General features: G+C 40.0%; 1 protein-coding gene across 1 annotated transcript; it reads left to right on the forward strand.

Moving 5' to 3' along the window:
- The first annotated feature begins 553 nt into the window (after nt 1-553).
- On the forward strand, nt 554-24,128 carry NDUFA12 (NADH:ubiquinone oxidoreductase subunit A12). The gene is made up of 4 exons (XM_060113029.1): nt 554-739; nt 1,513-1,595; nt 4,863-4,950; nt 23,851-24,128. The coding sequence occupies exons 1-4, from the start codon at nt 654-656 to the stop codon at nt 24,029-24,031; spliced, it is 438 nt and encodes a 145-aa protein (XP_059969012.1). The 5' UTR covers nt 554-653; the 3' UTR covers nt 24,032-24,128.
- The last annotated feature ends 281 nt before the right edge of the window (nt 24,129-24,409 follow it).

The following is a 24,409-nucleotide window of genomic DNA, read 5'->3' on the forward strand; positions in this document are numbered from 1 at the left end:
AATAATAGCGTTCATTTCATTCCCTTTATAAAAATTTAAATATCATGCATGGATTATTTTTCGAATACACTTTAAATATCTAAATTTTTAATTTTAAACTTGCACCAAAATCATTAAATACTTGGGAGTAGATACTTAATCTCGTACTTTTCTATTCCTCCTCCTCCTCAGTCGCCTACCACAACGCTGGTGTCGAATGTGCTTACTTCCGAATGTGCAGTATCATTTCGTGCTTAATATTGAATTCCTTAATGGTATCTTGTTTCTAAAGAATCTTGGCTCTAGAAAGGATTTTTGGAGTAGTCAGGCAATCACTTTAGATAAGGAAACTGAGGTCCCCAAAGGAGGAACCTTCACCTGGGAAAGCCTAGTTTAGGTGTGAGCTTACCACTGTATGTCCTGCCTTCTAAATGCAATCTCTGAAAACTTTGCTTCGGAGGGAAATCAACCAACCGCACCTTTTCTGGAAAGCGGGAAGAGGCCTGACGGGGGAGCTCCAGACCCGCGCGCTCCAGACCCGCGCATGCGCAAACCACCTCCGCGTGCCGCGCGTGCGTGGGAACCTTCTGCGGTCGGCTCCCTGCCGCCGAGTGGCTGCTTCCCCCCGGTGGGTTTTCCGCAGCACGCCGGGGAGGCGGGGCCTGCGGGACGAAATGGAGTTGCTGCAGGTACTGAAGCGCGGGCTGCAGCAGGTCAGCGGACACGGAGGCCTCCGCGGCTATCTACGGGTTTTCTTCAGGTAAGCGGCCAGAGCCATGCTTTTGGCCTCTGGGGCTGGACTTGCGCTGGCTGGCTTCTTGGAAAGTGCCCTGGGCTTGGAGAATCCGCAGCTTTTCTCAAGGACAGCCTTTGCCCGCTTCCCCTGGGCCAAAGTCTGTCTAGGGGTCTCCCGGAGACAGGACCAAAGCCGGCTCTAGAGACAGAGCCATGACGTGGAGGCGAGAGCATATGGGCTGCACCCCTGCTCTGCTTACTGGAGAGCAGTGAGCATTGCCAAACACTCACTGCGTGACCTTGGGAAAGTTTTTTTTTTCCCCTCCTTCGCTGGCCTTCACTTGCCTTCCCTGTACTGTAAGGAGTTGAGCGAAGTGATCACAGTGAAATACTTGAGCTTCCAGATTTCCTGAAGTTTTTTGCTAACTCCATTGCCTCATGGCCTAGGGATAGTAGATAAAAGTAGTCTTGTAATTTGGCGATATTGCATCTATCTATTTAGTGTACTTCAGGCACATCAGTTAGGTCAGTTTCTCTTTTCTTGTGCTGTAATGGTACTAGGACAACAAGAGCAGGGATTCTGGAGCTCTTACCTGAAAGCTGATTCTCTGACAATGAGTGGCCGTGAATCTGGGGATGAACGCTAGAAGTATACAACCAGTGACCATACCCAGCACCTCCTCATTTTTCTAGCTGGCACAGCTGCCTATGTTTGTGAAAGTTGGTATTCTCACTTTATGTGTGTGTTATGAACAAAGAATCTTCCTAAAATGTCTGTTTTCTTTTGGACATTCCCAGGGCTAATGATGTGAGGGTTGGCACATTAGTGGGGGAAGACAAATATGGAAACAAATACTACGAAGACAACAAGCAGTTTTTTGGTGAGTTCAGTATTTTTTGGTATAAATAATGGGAGTGAGATTGGGATTTGATTTGACTTTGTTTTCTTTAATGTACAAGGAACTTTTACAAAGTACTTGTAAAAGGATGAAGAACTCAATAGAAAAAAGAAAAAGATAATTCACAGGAAAAGAAAACTAAATGACCAACAAAGGCATGAAAACGTGCTCATCTTCACTTTTTTTAAAAAAAGAATACATTATTTAAAAAATTTTTAAATTTTTATTGAAATATAGTTGATTTACAATGTTGTGTTAGTTTCAGGTGTACAGCAAAGTGATTCACTTTTTTAATTCCTTTTTTTTAATATTCTCTTCCATTATAGGTTATTACAACATATTGAGTATAGTTATCTATGCCATACAGTAGGTCCTTTTTGGTTATCTATTTTATATGTAGTAGTGTGTATATTGTAATTACAGACTCCTGATTTATCCCTCTCATCCTCACTTGTAATTACAGAAATGCAGCTCAAAAAACAGTGTTATCTTTTTTCACCTATCAAATTTTGAAGTATTTGCCAATCTGATAAATTCCAGCTGGGGAAATGCCATAAGAATATATGGATTAATGCAGTCTTTTTGGAGGACAGTTGGTAAATTTTGTTAAAGTTTACATTGCACATATCTTTTGTCCCAACACTTCTAGGAATTCACCTCAAATATCCTTGCAAGACAAAGACACCCATTGCAGCATTGTTTTATTAGTAAATTCCAAAAGCCACATTAGTTATGCATCAATTGGATAGTGATGAATTACACATTTTTTAGAATACTTTGTTGTATAGAAATATATCAAAGATATGTGTAACATGAAAAACTCTAGTTGCAGAACAATGTTTGATATCCTCACAGGGAGAAAATATATGCTTTTTTAAAAAATTTATTTATTTATTTATTTATTTTTGGCTGCTTTGGGTCTTCGTTGCTGCACTCGGGCTCTCTCTAGTTGTGGCGAGTGGGGGTTACTTTTCATTGCGGTGCACGGGCTTCTCATTGCGGTGGCTTCTCTTGTTGTGGAGCATGGACTCTAGGCACGCGGGCTTCAGTAGTTGTGGCACGTGGACTCAGTAGTTGTGACTCACGGGCTCTAGAGCGCAGGCTCAGTAGTTGTGGTGCACGGGCTTAGTGGCTCCGCGGCATGTGGGATCTTCCCGGACCAGGGCTGGAGGCTGTGTCCCCTGCATTGGCAGGTGGATTCTTAACCGCTGTGCCACCAGGGAAGTCCCCCACACCATTCTTTTTAATAGCAACACTGTATTCTACTGTATGGAAGAACCATTATTTTATCAAAGTTTACTATTGGTAGACATTTACATTGCCTTCAACTTTTTACTATTAGAGACAGTGCTGCAGTGAACTTGCTTGTAACTATGTCCGCATTCACTTGTTTAAATATTCTAAAAATAAATTCCTATAAGTGGTGTTGCTGAGTCTGAGTATGCACATTTAAAATTTATATATATATATATATATATATATATATATATATATATATATATATATATATAAATAATGAGATTGTTGAAGCCCAGCTCTGTCATTATGGCCTAACTCTATGAAACCTTTCCCAAGGTTTCCTCTATCTGCCTTCATATTCCCCTGCCTCATAAGATTGTAGTTTACTTTTAGTTTCTTATTCTCAAGATTGGTTTCTCTAATAAAAGAAACAAATCCTGGCTGAAATCTTTTCAATCTCTTTAATAGATAAGTTCATGTTTAAATAGCGTTAGTCGATATTTTTTTATTACATGTTTACCTAGGAAAACTCTATAAATGCAGATTACATTTTGCTTATTGGCTTAAAATTCATTACAGGGATGAATTCCATATTCCCTCTGTGGGGGTGAAGGCAATGAGGAAGAGATGGAAGGAATTAATGTGTATTATGTACTTACATGCCCAATACTGAACTAGGTGTGTGTGTGTGATATTTGTTTCATAGCAACCTTAAGATGTAGGTATAATCATCCACTTAAAAAAATTTATTTATTTTATTTATTTATTTTTGGCTGCATTGGGTCTTCGTTGCTGTGTACAGACTTTCTCTAGTTGCGGTGAATGAGGGCTACTCTTCGTTGCAGTGCGCAGGCTTCTCACTGCAGTGGCTTCTTTTGTTGCGGAGCACAGGCTCTAGGTGCGTGGGCTTCAGTAGTTGTAGCACGTGGGCTCAGTAGTTGTGGCATGCAGGCTCTAGAGCGCAGGCTCAGTAGTTGTGGCGCACGAGCTTAGGTGCTCCTCAACATGTGGGATCTTCCCTACCAGGGCTTGAACCCATGTCCCGTGCATTGGCAGGCGGATTCTCAACCACTGCGCCACCAGGGAAGCCCTAATCATCCACTTTTAATAGGTAAAGAGACTGAGTCTCATAAAACTTGCCTAATATACACTGATAATAAGTGACAGTCTTGTATAGTGCAGGGAACTCTACTCAGTACTCTGTAATGGCTTATATGGGAAAAGAACATAAAAAAGAGTGGATATATGTATAAGTGATTCACTTTGTTGTACACCTGAAACTAACACAACATTAAATCAACTATACCACAATAAAAATTTTTTAAAAAAAGTGACAGTCTTCATTAAAATCCAGGTCTTTGCCTAACAGTTTTGTAAATTGTGGTTATGCTTTCAACTATTTCACAGAAATTTTTTAAAGAATACAGCATACTGTTTTGATAACATGAGTTGTTCTACTTATCTAACCATCATGTATAGTGTTTGCTTATTATGTAATAATCACCAATTTCCGAAAGGATCTCGTGGTTTGTTTAAAAATATTTATATGGAAACACATAATTCAAGTGTGATTGCTGTGAATACATTTCTCCTGCCCCAGTCTTAGGAGGAGCACTTTTTCTCCTGAATACCCAGAACAGCTGGAAACATATTCCCTCCCCTTCCCTCTCTGATACCCCCTTGTAGGGGGAGCTGGGGGAGAAGTAAGGGTTCTCCACTGTGAAAGGGCTGAGCCCTACCCACAGAGTGAGTCTCAGTCCCCATGCAGGGATTTTGCTGAGGCGGCCACTAGGTTGTTGATAAAAGCTTGCCATACACTTCCTGGAGTTTCCCTTCAGTAATACACCCAGGACTCTAGTTCTCTAACATTTCTCTTATGTAAGAGCATATAAAAGTTTTTTCTTAACAAAAAAGGTTGTCTTCTTTGATGTTATGCAATTATAATTTTTTTAAAAGGTGGTTTTTATTTCCTCACATCTCTCTAAACTACATTTTGATCTTTCCATCCAGGCCGTCACCGCTGGGTTATATATACTACTGAAATGAATGGCAAAAACACGTTCTGGGATGTGGATGGAAGCATGGTGCCCCCTGAATGGTGAGCTACGTCAACATTTTATTTTATTTCACTTGGCAATATTGGTTTCATTACACAAATATTTGTTGTATATCTATTCTTAAGTTATTCTTAAGTTAATTCTTAAGTTAACTTATTCTTAAGTTGATGTTGTTCTGAAAGCATCTATCCCAATTGCGATGGCTGCATGACGAGTTACCCTAAAACTTAGTACCTTAAAACAACAATAAGTATTTATTTCATAGTTTTTGTGGGTCAGGAATTCAGACAAGCCACATCAGCGATGGCTTATCTCTGCTCCAGGATGTCTGAGGCTTCAAGTGGAAGACTCAAAGGCTGGATAGTAGAATCATCTTGTTACTGAATTACATCCTATGGACCCTGATTTAGATGGACACAGCACAAGCTTTACTCAGTGGCCTAAGAATGGAGAAGTGGGAACTATGTTCACAGATCAACTTCTCACCCAGGTGGCAAGAGGGATTTAATTTTATTGAGTAAAGACAAAGGGAGGAGGAGTGAGGCTAGTGATAGGGGGGCAGATGCATTAGTCTACCGGGAAGGGCAGGGCTCCCCGCACCCTCAGGGTGTGGGGTGCCACTCCCTTTTGATCCTTTTTTGGTCTTTAATGTCTGGTCATGGCTGCCAGTAGGTGTGTCATATAATATGCTAATGTAGAAAAAATCAATGTATAGTCAGACTCTGGGTCTGTTGGAGGTCAGATTCATTGGCTGGTCCCATCTGGTTCCATCTGGGTTATTGTTTGTAGCTTCCTTTCTTATCTCTGGACCCTTTAACTGAAGGATTTATATTCACTCCTGCTAGAGGCAGGGGTGAGGTGGAGGGGGGGTGGCAGGTTTTGAGCAAGGACACTCCTGCCAGAGGCGGGGGTTGGAGGGTTTGCGTAAAGACCTGGAGCAGCTCTGGCAGCAGTCTGAAGGTGTGTTCACTCAGTGTCTGGCAGTTGATGCTGGCTGTTTAGCTGGGGGCGTGGCTGGGGTGTTGGATTGGAACACCCTCCGGTAGCCTGAGCCTGCTCAGGCAAATGCTCTGAGACCAGGCAGAAGCCATGTGGCCTTATCTGACTTAGTCTTGGAAATCATCCAGTATTGAGTCTGCATTCCCTTGGTCAAGGCAATTGGAAAACTCTGCCCAGGTTCAGCCAGAGAGGTTACGACTATCTCTGGACGGAGGGGTGTCACCAATCATATTCCATGTTGGGGTCTGTACTAGTGTGTCTGTCTTTGAGGGAACACAGTGTGCTGTGTTCTCACCTGGCCATAGTGAAGAGAAAGGCGGAAAGAACTCTGGCTCTGATCTTATTTGGCAGTTTGACTTAAAGCATTAATTCCTTAACCTCCCTGGAGCTTGGATTTCTCATCTGTAAATTGAGAGCCCCCAAATTCCTTAGGTCTGTAAAAACTGTGATTTTTAATATGCCTATTCTTTTTTTTTTTTTTTTGCGGTACGCGGGCCTCTCACCGCTGCGGCCCCTCCTGTTGTGGAGCACAGGCTCTGGACGCACAGGCTCAGCAGCCATGGCTCACGGGCCCAGCCGCTCCACAGCATGTGGGATCCTCCCAGACCGGGGCACGAACCCGTGTCCCCTGCATCGGCAGGCGGACTCCCAACCACTGCGCCACCAGGGAAGCCCTAATATGCCTATTCTGAAATGAAATTTTAAATGCTCTTACTTGAGTTACCAAATTTTTAATAAACTATTTCAAAGCAAGTATTTATATCTATTTCACAGGTTGTTGGTTGATACACATTTAAACTGTAGAGAGCTTTTCTAGTTGGTCTAGAAAATCTCACACAAAAAACTAAAAATAAGTATCAGGTTAGCTGTGATATTTTATTTTAGTTGAACTTGATCATCAGAAATAGTTTTGTGTTCTATTGAGTAGAAACTAGGATAATCGCAGAGTATTCACTTTCGTTCTGAAGGCTCAGGTAGAAACCCAGGCATGTGACCTAAGTGAGGGAAGTACAGGTGTGAGACAGCTGGGGGTTTTGGGGACTGTACTGAACTGAAAAGCACGTACTCCATCAAAGGGGGCGGCAGCCTTGTTCACTCTCTCCAGTTCCATCAGGTAGGAATTCAGCCAAGGGTTCCTGGATAGGATTTTTCAAGAGAAAGTGGAAATCTGTATTTCTTTGTGAGACTTCTTGTTTTTAAATGTTTATTTTAAAGATATTTGTCAGTTTAAATACAGCACTGTCCAATAGCACTTTCTGTGATGATGGAAATGTTCTATATCTGTGCTGTCCAATAGGGTAGCCACCAGCCCCACGTGGCCCAGAGCACTTTGAAATGTAGGTAATGCAACTAAGGAAGTGAATTTATTTTATTTAAATTGAATAGGCTGGGCTTCCCTGGTGGCGCAGTGGTTAAGAATCCACCTGCCAATGCAGGGGACATGGGTTCAAGCCCTGGTCCGGGCAGATACCACGTACTGCAGAGCAGCTAAGCCCGTACGCCACAGCTACTGAGCCTGCGATCTAGAGCCCCCGAGCCACAACTACTTAGCCCGCGTGCCTAGAGCCTGTGCTCTGCAGTAAGAGAAGCCACTGCAATGAGAAGCACGCGCACCGCAACGAAGAGTAGCCCCTGCTCACTGCAACTAGAGAAAGCCCGCGCACAGCAACGAAGACCCAACACAGCCAAAAATAAATAAAGTAATTAATTAATTAATTAAATCTATAAAAAATTAAAAGGATAAATTGAATAGGCTACTTGATTGGACAGAATAATTTTTTAAAATAGTATGTGAGCTAAGCAAAATATGTTTGTAAGATTTTGCCTACCTCTGGTCCAACACTTGGACTAATTAGAAGCATTTACTCATGTCGGTGATGTAGTTTGAAGACCACAATATTGGATTCTGTCTTTAATAAAACTCATTGGCTCTTAACATGAGAAAGCGGCACTGATGTTACATTTGAGGCTGGATTTTTGTGCTCTTTTTAATGGGAAATAATAACCTATGGTCTGTTAAAATCTGAGGAGCTGTGATTTTAGGTTTGGAGCTGTCTGCCTTCTCGAAGGGGCATTCTGTATATACGTTGGCACTGTTTGAGACCAAGATCTCAAAGTGGAGTGTTGGCTTTAGGAGGCGAGGTATCCTGCTAGTTTTCATTTGTTTGGTTGTTTTGGGGGAGGGGTTGGTCCTAAGAGTGTGTGGAAGGCCTGTGGGCTGTCATGTTCAGACTGATGGCCATCTCCTTCAAAGCACCTATCTAGATTGGGGGCTGGGGGAGGGAAAATTATGTGGGCTGAAACACATTTTAAATTATTAAATAGTTAAAAATCTGAAATGATAAAAGTACTATGCAGCCAAGCAAGTCCTTTTATATATAAGATCTGAGATCACATAAAAAAAGAAGCTGAAAGCTGTAGAAGATAACATCACCTGCTGGGGTGATGCCTGAGGGCAGCTGAGGATACAAAGCTGAGTTTCTTTGTGGAGTGGAGCCTCCTAAGGTCTGAGTACTTTGATGACCCTTGCTTGTAAGGGAAGCTTAAAGGCTTGTGATGAGTCTTTGTAGGGAGAAGTGGTACAGATAAGCTCAGCTGTTTGTTTCTCAAAACCCCCTTTGCTGAATGAGTGCAATACATTGTAGAATTCTAACCTTACCTTTGATTTGATCCATGAATACATCTGAAGTTGGGTTGATTTATCTTTTATTAGAGAGCCAGGTATTATCTTACATATAGAGTAATGAATTACAAATACAATTTGTCATCTTTATTCATTTACATAATTATTGTGTACCTACCAGGTGCCAAGAAGTATTTTGGGCACTGGGGATACAACAGTGAGTAAAACAAAGTCCTTGCTCTCATGAAGGGAAGCAGAAAAACAAATGTGTTATATATTTTAGGCAACAGTAAATGCAAGGAATTCATAAAGGGATAAAGAGCAGTGGCCCTCTCTTGTAGGGGAGGTGGCTGTTTTATACAGGGGTTAGGGAAGGCTTCTTTGAGGGCGTGACATTTGAAGAGGGGAGGAGTGGGGGGTGGGGGATGAAGAGCTCCAGGCAGCAGAAACCACCGGTGCAAAAGTCCTGTGTGTTTGAGAAGTATTGCTTGTATTCATAGAACAGCAGTATGGCCAGTTTGGCTGGAATGGAATGAGTGAGGGGAAGATGTCAGGAAATGAGGTAGGAGAAATAACTAGGGCTTTCAAGAGCTACATCTACATGTAGAGCTTGTAAACCATGGGTAGATCCGTTGGCTTTTTTCCTAAAGTTCTCTAGAAGTCATTGGAAGGTTAGGTAGGATGTGATCTGTTTTACAATTTTTTTAAAATTGGGGAAAATCCCAAACTTTTTGAAAAGTTACAAGTATTTGAATCATTTCAGAGTTGTGAAAATGACGTCATATCATGGCTGAATACTATAGAGTGTAATTCCTACAGCCAAGGACATTCTTCTACATAACCACAGTATAACCATCGAAGTTAGGAACTGAACGGTGATACAGCACTGCTGTCTAATCGTCAGACCCTCTTCAAGTTTCATCAGTTGTCCCAGCAGTGTCTTTATAGCAAGGGAATCTGGTCATGCATTTTATGTGGACCTCATTTCTCTCTAGCTTCTTTCACCCTGGTTTGGTTCCTCAGCTTTTCCTTGATTTGTATGATCTTAACACTTTGGAAAATTACAGGCCAGTTGTGTTGTAGAATGTCCCTCGGTATAGTTTGCAGTGTTTCCTCATGACTAGATGGAGGCTATGCATCTTTGGCAGGAATGTCACAGAAGCAGTGTCAGATTCTTCTTGCTGCATTCTGTTAAATGGCATCTAGTTTTGATTTGTCTCATTACTGAAAATTTCTATCACTTGATTAGGGTGTGTGTGCCAGATTTCTCCATTCTAAAGTTACTCATTTTCCCTTTACAATTAATTGGCATTTTGTGGGGAGATACTTTGAGGTTATGCAACTACCCAGTTACTCGTCAAACTTTATTTATATCAATATGAACTGTCATTTTAATCAATGTGTTGTAATCCATTACTATAATTCGTTATTTTATTGCTCAAATTGAACTCAGTTTGACCAGTGGGAACCTGTTCAGTCTGCATTTGGGGTCCTTTTGAAATATCCCCCTCATTCTTGGAGCACTTTCTTGCTTTCTGACAAAAGGTGTTCCAGGTTCATCTTATATTTTCCCTGCCCCACCCATGAAAACAGCCATTTCTCTGAGGAGCCCTGTGTTTGTTTTATTTTCTGACTTGCTATTTTTCAGTAGAGAATAGTATTTAGAAACTAATATCTGAGTACAAGGTACACTCATTGCTGTTGGGGCATCTCAGTGGGCAAGCTCAGATGGCTGTAATGATTGTGTGTGTGTGTGTGTGTGTGTGTGTGTACATTTCGATTTCTATATCTCTTTTTCACATTATATATTGAAAACCATACGTTGACAGCAATGCCACTGAATCCAGTCCAACACTGCAGGTTATGTTCTAGTTTCCTCCCTTTCTGTATATGTATCTGTTTCTCTTTTATTTAATAGAGTTACTTATTTGATGAATTCCACTGTAGGTAACCAAGTTCCCATTGCTGCCTTCCCACCTCCCCACCACTGGCCTCCCTTCTTAGCTCACTTTGCCTCCAGCACCCCACATCAGCTTGCCACACGCCTCCCCGCATGTGGCTGCCCTCCTCTCCCCATTCAGGCTCTGTCACCTTACTGGGCTGGTGCCACACACCTCATCTCCGCCCCCCCATGCCAAGCAAAGACAGATGCCTACCTTGATTGGCCCCACCTAATGGCTCTTGGACTCTGATTTAAATGTTTAAAGCATCTCTGTGATTGCTATGAATAGAGGAAGGGAGCCTTGTGGAAGTAGGCTGATTACTTAGGGAACTATTTATGTAGTTGTCTGGGCCAGCTCCATCCAGAGATGATGGAAGTTGGATAAGGTGTCAGTAATGTAGGTTGTGAGATTTGGAATTGTTTCAGTTGCCTACTACTGTGTAACAGATTTTTAAATTTTAGTTTAAAACAATAAACATTATCTCACCATTTCTGTGGGTAAGGAATTTGAGTACAGCTTAGCTGGATGCCTCTGGCTTAGAATCTCACAAGGCTACAAAGAAGATATCATCTGGGGCTGCAGTCATCTTGAGGTTTGAATTTGGAAGGATCCACTGCCAAACTCATTCACATGTCTGCAGACAGACCTCAGAAAACTTGCTTCCGAGAACACTCATGTGGGCCTCTCCACAAGGCCACCTCATGACATGACAGCTGGCTTTCCCAGAGTTACAATCTGAGTGAATGACAGAGAGCACCCTAGATGGAAGCCACAGTCTTTTTTTTTTTTTTTTATGCGGTACGCGGGCCTCTCACTGTTGTGGCCTCTCTCGTTGTGGAGCACAGGCTCCGGACGCGCAGGCCCAGCAGCCATGGCTCACGGGCCCAGCCGCTCCGTGGCACGCGGGATTCTCCCGGACCGGGGCACAAACCCGCGTCCCCTGCATTGGCAGGCGGACTCTCAACCACTGCGCCACCAGGGAAGCCCACCACAGTCTTTTTAAACCTAATCTCAGAAGCGACATCCCACGCTGCTGCTGTATTCTGTTTGTTAGAAGTGAGTCAGTAAGTCTAGCCCATACTCGAGAGGGGATTACACAAGGGTGTGAACACCAGGAGGATGTGGTCATTGGAGGCCATCTTAGAGGCTGCCTACCACAGAGACATATTTTGAAGTAAGATAGACTCAACAGGATTTGCTGATGGTTTGGATTTTGAGAGAAGAGCATAACTTCGATGTTTTTGGCCTGAACTATCTGTGGCACATTTACTGAGAAGAGGAAGAGCAGGCAGGATGGGGGAAGCAGAATGGAAGGGGTAATCAAGAGTTCTCTCCGAGATGCCTGTTAGACAACCAAGTGAACATGGTGCGTAGACAGTTGAAAACACTAGTCCAGAGGTCAGCATAGAGGTTGGTGCTAGAGATAGGCCTTGAAATGAGATTTCACCTAGTGTAGTATGCAGTTTTCGTAAATCATTGGTAAAAGGTTTGAGAGAATCTGATCTTCAGTTAAATGTTACCCTGGAAACCAGATGAGATTGTATCAATCATATTGCTGGATAAAACTGATTCCTGACTGGTAAACTGCATCTAGATTGAGAGGCTTTATAAATGCCTGATGAGTTAGCTATGTTTGGGCTTCCCTGTCTTGCTGCTCTTAGAACTAGCTTGTCCCTTGTGGCAATGGCAATCCTGAAGCCATGCCCATGGAGTTGTTGTTAGTAGAGATGTCAGCTTTTGTGGACATGAAGCTTTTAAGTCAGGGCAGCTCCTGCACCTGCCTGATGTGGCTCTCATCTCCCTTGAGCCTGTGCTGTGTCACCTAGGGAGTCAAAGAAAATAGCTCCTGGACGGCTAGGTGGGCTGTCACCTGCATGAACTACTGCAAAGTCTCCCAGTGAGAGGAACACCTGATGCTTCCCAGCTGGCAAGCTGTGGTTCCTGTCCTCTGTCCTTCTGAGTTTTCTGGTGCCCAGTGTGGCCTATGATGGTCTTTGAGTCTGTTCAGTAGCTACATAGTCTCACCTGGGGAAGGCTTTCTCTTCAGAGCCATCAGTGTTTTTGGTAGAACCAGGGACCATCTTTAATGAACTTCTGTGGCTCACGTAACGTTCCCTGATCTTGTGGGAACATTAGAAATCTTGCGGGTTTGTCTGTTTTGTCTCAAGGCTTTCATTTTCTTTGAATGTGTCAGCAGTCGGTAAGGCTGTTAGGTCTACCAGTAGATAAACAAAAAGTATTCATGGTGGTGCAAATGTCTGGGATGGGCAGGGGAGCTACACAAACCTTGAAAATTAAAAAAAATTATTGCCGAGAACCTAGCACAGCCCCCAGCTTACATATAGTTCATTCCATTAAATGAATATTTATTGAGCACCCCACTATATGTCAGGCATTGATGGGTTTATATATTCATAGTAGTGAACAAAATATATGATCCTCTCTTGGAGTTTATAGTCACTTTAATGAGTACTAGCTAGTAGACTAATACTATACTATAACTTAGTGGCTGTTATTTTTCTTTGTTACAGTCCCTTCCTTCATTTATGGGGTCAGCAATGAGATTTTAATTTCTTCTTATTTAACTTGATTGAATAGAATATTCAAAGTATTTCAGTAGATTACAAGTACTGTTTTATACCACTTTTGATTGCCCTTAATTTTATCTTTAAGTTAGCTAATTGCTACCATCTATTCAGTAATGCTCAATAATCTTTCTTTTCATTTTTATGGTAGTAAACCAAGTAAGTAATCAGTATCTACATGAAATTTGACAAGATAAAATGTTGTTGAATACTAGTAGAAAGGTAGAAAGTTTGGGCTATTTTTTGCATAATAGTATAAAATTGCTCTTTTCACCTACATCAGGAGAAACAAAGTTTTTTGGTTTTTTTTTTCGCGGTACGCGGGCCTCTCACTGTTGTGGCCTCTCCCGTTGCAGAGCACAGGCTCCGGATGCACAGGCTCAGTGGCCATGGCTCACGGGCCAGCCGCTCCGCGGCATGTGGGATCTTCCCAGACCGGGGCACGAACCCGTGTCCCCTGCATCGGCAGGCGGACTCTCAACCACTGCGCCACCAGGGAAGCCCAAAACAAAGTTTTTTGTGTGTGTGGTTTGAAGTATTGGAACTCTGAAATCCTTTGAACCAAGTTAAAAAAGAAAAAACCATGGCTTGCCTGGATTTTTCTTTACTGTGTATGTACTTTTTTCCCACTTGGTGGCACCTTCTGTTCATTTTAAGTAATATGTCTTTCCTTCCTCCATGTAGTGCACTAGTCTCTCCTCATATATTACCTTTTCTTATTAAAATTAATGTTTAAATTACTCAAGTGATACATAAGTACTTTTTTAAAAAAAATTACAGCATATGTTAAAAAGTTTTTGCTTTTTTTTTTTACAGAACTTAATTTTGCCCTTGAAGATTTTTCCAGTGCCATGGTGACATTAACAGTTTTTCTCTTGTAGGGTTAATTTATTTAAGATACTTAACATCATTGTGGTCAGCTTTTTTTCAGTTGACAATATGTTCTAGAAGCCTTGTAGAGGAGTAAGGTGGCAGATGAGGAGGATTACTTGGAGGTGACAGAGAAGAATCAAGGATGATTCTTAGATTTGGGGCTTGAGAGGTTGGGTAGATGGTGGTACCATTCATTCAGATGGGAAGACTGGGAGAAGGGTAGGTTGTGAGGGTGGAGGGTAGGAATCAGAAGCTTCTTTTTTGGATGTACTAAGTTTGAGATACCTGTCGGAAATCCAAATGAACGGTTGTGTTAAGTAAACAGCAGGATAGATAAATCTGGAGCTTAGGACAGAGGTCAAGCCAGCAAAGAAGAATAGTAGCTATTAGCAAAGTAAGAAGGAAGGCAAGAGAGGTTAGCATTTCAACAAACATGGGAAGTCTAACTGTATTGATGTTTGCTGAGAGGTTAAGTAAGATAAGGACAGAGAAGTGTCCACATGGGTTTGGCAATATGAACTTCATCGAATCTAAATGGAATCTGTTCTTGAAAAAAATGTGGAGAGATCAGAAAAGCTTAAAAGAATCTGTCAGGGGGCAGGGATAACCCATATACACCCCTAAGAGGCAACCACTGTCAACATTTGGCATATTTCCTTTAGTCCTTTTAAATAAATTTTTGTATAGCTGTTGTGTTCATAATCAGTCACTTTTATTTTGTTTCTTCTGTAGATAATATAAGCAATCTTCCATGCTATTAAAACAGTCCTTATAATCATCATTAAAATATTTTTTCTGATTATAAAAATGTACAATTGTTATAGAAAACTTTGAAAATCCAGAGAAATACAAGGTACAAACAAAAATAAACTCTAATTCCTTGGCCAAGAAATAAGCACTGTTAACATTTTGTTCACCGATTCAACAAATACCTTAGTGTCTGCTTTTGAGTACAGAAGGAATGTTTTTAAAGGTTCCCAGTGTGGAGAACAGGTTGTAGTTTATCGGTCACACCTTCTTTAGAAGAAGGTTTGTGATTAGAAATAACTATATATAGATATATGTGTGTATACATATGTATTTCTTTATTATACACAATATTTTCTCTTCCCCCTCCCCTCACTTAATATATCACAGATGTTTTCCCCATTTCACTTAATATTCTACTTGTCAGTTTGAGTGTTTTAGTATCTTAGGGGCTTTGTATATAGACAGGGTTAATGGCAGTTTGGGTTTAAAATGAATATTCTATTTACTATAGCTGCAAATTTTAAAACATAGTTGTTCTTAAGCTTTGAGGTTCTATTTATAAATAGGATAACAAGATTAGTAAATTGAATATTTTTGCAGAAAGATAAAGAACAGTCATATTCTCTTGTTCTTTGGTGAATGTTTGATAAACTTTAATGGAAAGGATTAAATTCTCCTAAAGAGTTATCTCCATTTGCAAGTTTAGTTAATTACATCCCTTTAAGCATTTTAGGGCACATTTATAAATGTAATATATTTGATTTTTTAAATATCTTCAAATGCCCAGTGTAGGTAGATTAATGAACCTATCAAGCAAAATGTCCCTAAGCCCTTAAATGACTCTTGTTTATGCAAGCCAAAAATTTAAGGGTCCTCCTCAACTCTTTCTCTAATAACCAGCCTATCAGCATGTTCTTTCTGCTTTACTTTCTGAATATATCCCATGCCTGATATACCTATGGCTGTTACCCCAGGCCAAACCACAGTAATCTCTTGCCTGGACTTCTACAACTGCCCAACTGGTTTGCTTGCATTCTTACAATACACCAGTATTCCCAACATACTAAGTGATTAGGGTGATTATTTTAAAATGTAAGTCGGATCACATCAAACCTCTGCTCAGAACTCTCCACTGGCTTTCCATCATGGTGAGAGTTAAAATTCCAACTCCTTACATGGTCTGCAAGGAGTTGGAATGTGATCCTGGCCCTTCCAGGTCTGCATACACTGCCCTGTTCACTGCCCTGCTAACTTTTGACTTACTAGCCACACTGGTCTGCTGGCTTTTCCTCGAGGGGTGAGCACACTCCCACCTCAGTCACTTTGCACTAGCTATTTCGCCAGGTGTGGCATGGCTCATGCTCCTCAGGCTGCCTAGCTAAAAGAGCCCTGTCCTTCTCTCACACTGTGTCCCCTTCCCCTGCTCTTGTTTTTTCCTTGGTAGCACTTATCTCTGCCTGGCATTTTATTGCATAGTATTTAATTTATTGTTTCTCCAACTACCATACTTCTTGATGGTAAGAACTTTGTTCACTGTTGTGTTGCTAATGCCTAAACCAGTGTCTAGCACATGGTAGTTGCTCAGTAAATATTTGTTGAATTAAAGGGGACATATTGTTTTACTTGAAACAACTGTTATTTTGCTTTTGGGATACAGTAATTTTATTTGCTTCTGGTAGCTGATCCAAAAATGGTATGTCTTGTCACTTCTTTTACAGCTTTTGTATGAATTTGAAGCTCATATTTACCTCTAAATTCCACCCTAACTTCAACCTGTCCTTTTTAGTACCTTGTCCCACTGAATTGTATCTTATAATCTTTTAAAATATTATTTTCCTAAATAAATGGCCATCTCTCAATGCCAGAGAATATTTTCTTCTTCCTCTTGATGTATCTGCTTAATCTATCCTTTTTCAGGTAGTAGGTGTTGTGTAAAATACTCTGAACTGAATTAAAATGAGTGTTATTCAGTACAATGTGTTGCAAGCTTCTTTTCAAAATAGATCCTTCCTAATGTTTAGTTTCTGCTCCGGAAAATCAGAATATAAGAGGCTATGTTCTAAGAAACTATAAACTGCATGTTTAAGTAGATATTCCTGTGTTACAGAATGTTACTTTATAACCTTTCTCTGTTAAAATGTGCTAATTATAAGCAGAAGACAAGATTGTTTTGATTTTTAAAATTCAGCTTTTGTTTAACACATTTCATTTACTATTCAGTGCTTCTGATTCTAACATTTTACAAAGATGAGTTGCTGGAAAATTTTATACCTGGAGTGTGGAAATAATGTATTACTTTTGGTGAACAAGGAACTACTCTTGATTCCAATTTCCAGAATAAATCTGTATTGTGTTCACAGGTTAGCAATGTATTGGGTTGGCCAAAAAGTTCGTTTGGGTTTTTCCATAAGATGTTATATATATAATATATGCTAGAGATAGTCATGTAGAAAATTTTGAGGTTTCTAGATTTAAAAAAACAGTTTGAACCTTTTCTATGTTTGTGCGGTGGAATTGTGCGTAGGAAAAATTTCCATTAAGGTAGACTGAGAGAAACAGTCTACGTTTGTGCGGTGGAATTGACGTAGGAAAAATTTCCATTAAGGTAGACCGAGAGAAACAGTCTATCTGCCACTAAAACATTTAGTACTTTAAAAAGAGTGATTTTTTTTTTTTGAAGTGATGGCTTAAAGTGGGATGAAATGAGGTTAGAAGTAGAAGAACCTACTTACAGTCTCAAATAAATGACAGATGAATTGAGCAGGATTTTAAAACCATCTCTAGCTGTTTTGAATTAGAAGGACTTTTCTTTCTAATAGCTTTGTTTTATCATACAAAGTAGTACATGTTTATTACAGAAAATTCAGAAAATAACAAAGCAAATAAAAGTGACCTATTATCCTACCACACCAGGATAAACTACTGTTAATTTTTTTTTTTTTTTTTTTTTTTTGGTACGCGGGCCTCTCACTGTCGTGGCCTCTCCCGTTGCGGAGCACAGGCTCTGGACGCGCAGGCTCAGCGACCATGGCTCACGGGCCCAGCCGCTCCGAGGCATGCGGGATCTTCCCGGACCGGGCCATGAACCCAAGTCCTCTGCATCGGCAGGCGGACTCTCAACCACTGCACCACCAGGGAAGCCCTACTGTTAATATTTTGATATATATTCATTCCATCTCCTCTTTTCCTATGCATATGTATCCCTTGTTTTTGTTTTTAATGTAAGTGGGTTACTTTTTGAAGAAGCATCCCAGTTTTGAATCCTAGCATCACTGTCATGGGCAAGTTATTTAGACTCTCGGTACTCTAGTTTCCTCATTTATTAAATTGAGATAATAACATCTGTCTCATAGAGTTAAGAATTAAATGAGTTAGTATTTGTAAAGTGTTTAGAACAGTGCCCATGACTTATAAATGCTATTTAGTATCATTAAGTAAATTAAGTAAATAACCTGCTTTTTAAGCTTAAGTATGGTGAGCATTTTCTCAAGTCATAAAATATTCTCTGTAACATAATATTTAATGAGACTTTAATGTTCTGTCATGTGGATGTGCCCTGAGTTATTTAAGTATTCCCTATATTATTCTTGGTTTTGTTCTCTCCATGTTTTCACTGTTATATATAAAGCTTAGGTCAGCATCCTTGTCTGTAAGCATGTTCCCACACATTCTTATTTCCTTATGGCAGATTCCTACAAGTAAAATTACTGCATCCAGAAGTGTACACGTTTTATAAGTGTTTGGTACCTACTGCCAAATTGCCTTCAATTTACATTCTCAGGGTAAATACATTCAGCTGTATATGAGTTTGATTTCTCTGTAACTTCACAAATACTGGGTATTATTATTATTTGTTAAAATCTTTGCCAGTTTAGCAAGTAAAAAGTTATATCTTGTTTTCATTTATATTTCCTTGATTAAACTTCTTTTTTGTTGTTTGCCATTTTTACTTTTTCTTTTTATGACTTATCTTTTAACATCTTTTATCTATTTTTCTATTGGATGTTTGACTTTTTCTTTCTGATTTGTAATGATAGATAAACTACTTTTCTGTATGTTACAAATATTTCCCCGTTTTTTATTTTTTAATCTTGTTTTCAGAGTTTTAGTACATAAACACTTCAATTTTTATGTAGTAAAATTACCATTTTCTTATTTATGGCTTTGGCCTTTGATATTAAGCTTAGAAATGGTCCTTCATATTCTATAAATATCAATATATCTTATGAATATAAATATTCACACATTTGTATCAGTGCACTATTAATCTATCTGCAATCTATCCTGATATATGGCTGGGGAAACCTAATAATTTTTTTCAACAAAATTAATTATCCTAGAATAATTTGTTGAGAAATGTTTACTTTCCCCAATGATTTGAAATGCCAAACTTACCTTATATATCCTTTAGTCTGGGGGACTTTTTTCTGTTTTATTATTGTACTTTTGTACCAAAATCTTGGTACAAAATTTTTGTGCCAATTTTTATACCATTCTAATGTTTGTGACTTTAATGTCTGGTAATACTGGCCTTCCTGATTATTGTGAGTTTTCAGAATGTTCTTAAGATAGACTTGCAGCTGATCCTTAGAATTATAATTGTCAAACCCTATTGAGATTTTGATTCAGATTGCATTTAATTAAAAAGAATAATTACTGAGCTAACAAAGTTTGAGTTGGCTATCTTGTAGTGGACTGTCTTTGGTTTTTATTGCATTAAGTGTATCAGTCTTATCCTGTGGTTAGATGGATCTCAAGATTTTGACAGATACTTAAGTGCTATTGTAATCCCAACCAGTTTTCATCTATTAATTGTAATTAAGATCCTGATCAAAATGTTCTCTTCAGCCATTGGGAAACTGTGTTCAAGCCTCAGTGTGTAACATACATGCTGTGGGACCTTGGGAAAGTCATTTCAATTCTGTTTCCACAATTTTATTTATTTATTTATTTATTTATTTATTTTTTGCTGTACGCGGGCCTCTCACTGCTGTGGCCTCTCCCGTTGCGGAGCACAGGCTCCGGACACACAGGCTCCGCGGCCATGGCTCGCGGGCCCAGCCGCTCCGCGGCATGTGGGATCTTCCGGGATCGGGGCACAAACCCGTGTCCCCTGCATCGGCAGGCGGACTTTCAACCACTGCGCCACCATGGAAGCCCCACAATTTTAAAATATGAAATACTTAGTATTAAATAAGTGACTCAGTGATATGCATGAGAATGTTTTGTAAACTAAAGTGGGATGGAGTAATAATAGTTTTAGTATAATGAATATTTTTACCTCAAAAAACAATCTGGAGCGGGTTTTTTTTTTAGTCTATTTTTTGAAAAATTGAAAAATCTTTAGTATTTCTTGGCTCAGTAATGTTAAGTGAAAACATCTGAAACATGAACATAGGAGCCAGTCTTGATTCCCAAAATTAATAATGTATATTATCCAAGGAAAAGATTCAAAGCTGCCTATATTTTTGTTGTTGTTGGTTGTTATTTGTTAATATTTTATTTCTGGAAATTTTCTGAAAGGGAAAATTAAACTTTTATCGTTGTTATTAATATCCATCTTAAAGACTGTTTTCATTTGCAGTGATTTTTTATTTTTTATTCTTAACATTTTTATTTATTTATTTATTTATTTATTTTTGGCTGTGTTAGGTCTTCATTGCTGCACGCAGGCTTTCTCTAGTTGTGGTGAGCGGGGGGGCTACTCTTCATCGTAGTGCGTGGGCTTCTCATTGTCGTGGCTTCTCTTGTTGCAGAGCACGGGCGCTAGGTGCGCGGGCTTCAGTAGTTGTGGCATGCAGGCTCAGTAGTTGTGGCGTATGGGCTTAGTGGCTCCGCGGCATGTGGGATCTTCCTGAACCAGGGATCCTACCCATGTCCCCTGCATTGGCAGGCAGATTCTTAACCACTGCACCACCAGGGAAGTCCCTACAGTGATTTTTTTAAATCTATTTTATATGGTATATATTTTTATTTCTTAAATTTCCTATTAGGCTGTTTAATTCTTTCTTCACAAATAAATCCCTCCATTTTGTACTTTGAATGGCTAACAACCTCAAACTTAAGTGAAGTAGTATATTTTCAAAGAAGGGGAAAGTGTTCTTTTCCTCTTCCTTTCCACACTTTTTCCTCATACACAACTGAGGATTGGATCAGCCACTTATGGGATTTATTTCCATTTGAGTTGTGTTGTATTTGTGATTTAATATTTTTGTTATTAAAGATATTTTGAGGGCTTCCCTGGTGGTGCAGTGGTTGAGAATCTGCCTGCTGATTCAGGGGACACGGGTTCGAGCCCTGGTCTGGGAGGATCCCACATGCCGTGGAGCAACTAGGCCCGTGAGCCACAACTACTGAGCCTGCGCATCTGGAGCTTGTGCTCCGCAACAAGAGAGGCCGCGACAGTGAGAGGCCCGCGCACTGCGATGAAGAGTGGCCCCCACTCGCCGCAACTAGAGAAAGCCCTCGCACAGAAACAAAGACCCAACACAGCAAAAATAAATAAATTAATTAATAAACTCCTACCCCCAACATCTTCTTTAAAAAAAAAAAAAATTCAAGCTTTCTCTCTTAAAAAAAAAAAAAAGATATTTTGAGGACTTCCCTGGTGGTGCAGTGGTTAAGAATCTGCCTGCCAATGCAGGGCACACGGGTTCGAGCCCTGGTCCGGGAAGATCCCACATGCCGCAGAACAAGTAGGCCCATGTGCCACAACTACTGAGCCTGCATTCTAGAGCCCGTGAGCCACAACTACTGAAGCCTGCATGCCACAGCTACTGAAGCCCACGTGCCTAGAGCCCATGCTCCTCAACAAGAGAAGCCACTGCAATGAGAAGCCCTCATACTGCAACAAATACCCAACGCAGCCAAAAATAAATAAATTAAGTTTTAAAAAAAGGATATTTTGACACACTTGAATATATTTGAGTACTGAGTTTTTTCCAAAGTGTAATCTATTTTCATTATATTTATCTCTTTTGTATTTATAACTTTTTGCCTTTCCGCCAGTCTCCTTATTTGTAGTCTTGCTGACTTTATCATCAAGTTTAAGTAATTTTATATTTTGTCCTGTAAGATAATAACAGTGATATAAAATTGAAGTGGGTCTGATGCCAGCTCAACACAGTTTTCTAGACAATACTCTTAGTCCATTAGCATATTTAATTAATTGGAAGAAAAATGACCCAGATGAAAACCTGTTTTGCAAAAACTCTGGTGTGGAAATCTAAAAGGTATTATTTCTTTAGGCTTTATTTAATAATATAACAGAAGGGTTATATTAGCCTAGCATACTATAAACATTTTCTTATTTTATAGTTTCTTATTCTAACATAATGAGAATAAATAGCTGTTTAGTCATTCCCTGACTCTAGCCAGTAGCCTTACTGGATGACTATTTTCAGATTTTTTGTGTTGGTGGTAAAAAATTTCTTTTAGTTTTCTTTCTTTCTTTCTTTCTTTCTTTCTTTTTTGGTCATGCTATGCAGCTTGCAGGATCTTAGTTCCCCAACCAGGTATTGAACCCAGGCAATGAAAGCACTGAATCCTAACCACTGGGCCACCAGAGAATTTCCCCTCTTAGTTTTCTTGAACATTTTCCATTTCTCCATGAGCTCTCAGTTAAGTAACTAAATAGGCATATAAAAGCTTTGGACTGTGGTTCCTTCAGTATTTTAACTTTCAGGAGTCTCGATGGCAATTATTTGAATAAAAATCTTCTTTAGTTGCTTAAGCTGACTCAGATGGCAAACGTTAACTATTTCTGCTGTGCCGTAACTTACACAAAGCCCCGTGATACATAAGAGCCTTGGTTTTGACAGCTGATCCCGCCTTCGAGTAGCTCGTGGAGCCTGTCTCGCTACCCCTGTCGCACTAGGTTTCAGAGCTCATGTTAGTAGTTGTTTATTGGTCCAGTTTCCTTTGGAGGATGTAAGAGAGAAACCAGCCCAGCGTGTACAGACTTCTTCATTCTTTATTGTGTTAGCTGACCAGGATATAATTATCTTTAGACACAAATATAGCAGCAGTAATAATATTTTATCTCTATTCTCATAGGTCTTAGCCCATTACCTAGCTATATCTATCAATTACTGTTAGCAAATATTCTTAAACTTACATAGCATCATAAATTTTTCTCATTAGCTTTAGTCTTAGTTATTTTACTGAAACTTCCTCCACTTGCCCCTTCCTCTGTAGCTGGGCAGTCCTCCACCCACCCCCCTTTTTTTTTCCTTGGAGCTGCAATTCTGTGCCTGTCACCTCATTCCCTTTTCCCATAGGGTCATCTTTGTCTTGTGAGCTCTGAGTCTTGTTATGAATTCTCTCTCCCCTTCCTTTCCCATATAAATTCAGCTTGGCTTTCTGCTCACTTCTACTCTTTGTCCCTTGGACTTTGATTCTGTCTCTTCTCTGTTTTTAGAGAGACAGTTCTCTATACTCCAAGGAGATGCCTAGCTTTCTTCTTTAGGCCAGATTTCTGGCACCTCCAAGCAAACATCTTTTGATGAACACTTGAAGCTGAAACACTCATGAACTTTGGGCTGTGATTTAATAATTTTATTATAACAAACTGTGTGTCCTCCAGTGTTCGGACTTAAGCTTGGATTTAAGATGCATGCAGAGACCCTCTTCTTCAGCAGGAGCTTCATAGGTTTCAAACTAGAGCTTCGTGAACCAGAGCATCCTGAGCATACTGAAACTCCGGAATCAGCCTCTAGCATCTAATAGTAATACTGTACGTCATCAGTTCTAAAATACATTTTTATACGTAAAATTAGGATACATGTTATAATCAATAGTGTCACAGTTTAGTTAGCAGCATTTTTTCTTTCTTAGAGAGACATAAGATAATGGTGTATCTTAAAATTGATGGTGTCCTAGATGTGATGAAATACAATAATTACAACAGCAATAGCTAACATTTGTTGAGTACCTACTATGCACAAGAATTTTTCTAGGTGCTTTATGTGTATTGTCTCATTTAATCCTTGCACCATTCTTAGTAAGAATGTTCAGATGAAAAAACCCAGGCGTAGAAAAGTTCAGCTAGTTAGTGATGGAGCTGAGATTTGAGCTCAAGCAACACAGTAGCTCGAGAACTGCTCTCTTAACCCTCCTCCCACTACACTATGCTGCCTCTTCATAACTGTCTTTTTTTCCCTCTTTAAGGCATCGTTGGCTTCACTCTATGACTGATGATCCTCCAACAACAAAACCACCTACTGCTCGTAAATTCATTTGGACAAACCATAAATTCAACCTGAGTGGCACTCCACAACAATACGTACCTTATTCCACCACTAGAAAGAAGATTCAGGAGTGGGTCCCACCTTCAACACCTTACAAGTAAAGACAACGAAAAACAATTTACATGTAAAATATGGGGCTTTTCCTGTAATTGTACTTCTGCTTACTGTTAACTTGATTAAAGTTATTTGATTAAACAATGTCTGTTGTGCTTTTTTGCCCTTAACTTTGTCATTTGTCACCTGCAAAATAGAAGCTCACAAACATGGGAAATTGAAGTAGACTTCTGTTGGGCCGGCTACGTCATTTACATTTCCCTCTTGCCTGCGTGGTTGTGTCTGTGCTTCAGCCCTGCTGCACTGCCACAGCTGATTGATAGGGGAAGACCTAATGCTGAGCTGAGCCAAACAGATTTTCCCGTGGGAATTTGAAACTTGAACGGAGCGACAGAGGGGCTGAGCCATCGGAGTTGGATGACTTT

Source organism: Mesoplodon densirostris, chromosome 11, assembly GCF_025265405.1.
Source record: "Mesoplodon densirostris isolate mMesDen1 chromosome 11, mMesDen1 primary haplotype, whole genome shotgun sequence".
In the NCBI taxonomy this organism is placed as follows: Eukaryota; Metazoa; Chordata; class Mammalia; order Artiodactyla; family Ziphiidae; genus Mesoplodon; species Mesoplodon densirostris.

Coding starts and splice junctions, on each gene's coding strand:
- NDUFA12 (XM_060113029.1), top strand. CDS start 654: ATGGAGTTGCTGCAGGTACTGAAGCGCGGGCTGCAGCAGGTCAGCGGA. Junction 740..1,512: donor TATCTACGGGTTTTCTTCAG/GTAAGCGGCCAG, acceptor GGACATTCCCAG/GGCTAATGATGTGAGGGTTG. Junction 1,596..4,862: donor AGACAACAAGCAGTTTTTTG/GTGAGTTCAGTA, acceptor CTTTCCATCCAG/GCCGTCACCGCTGGGTTATA.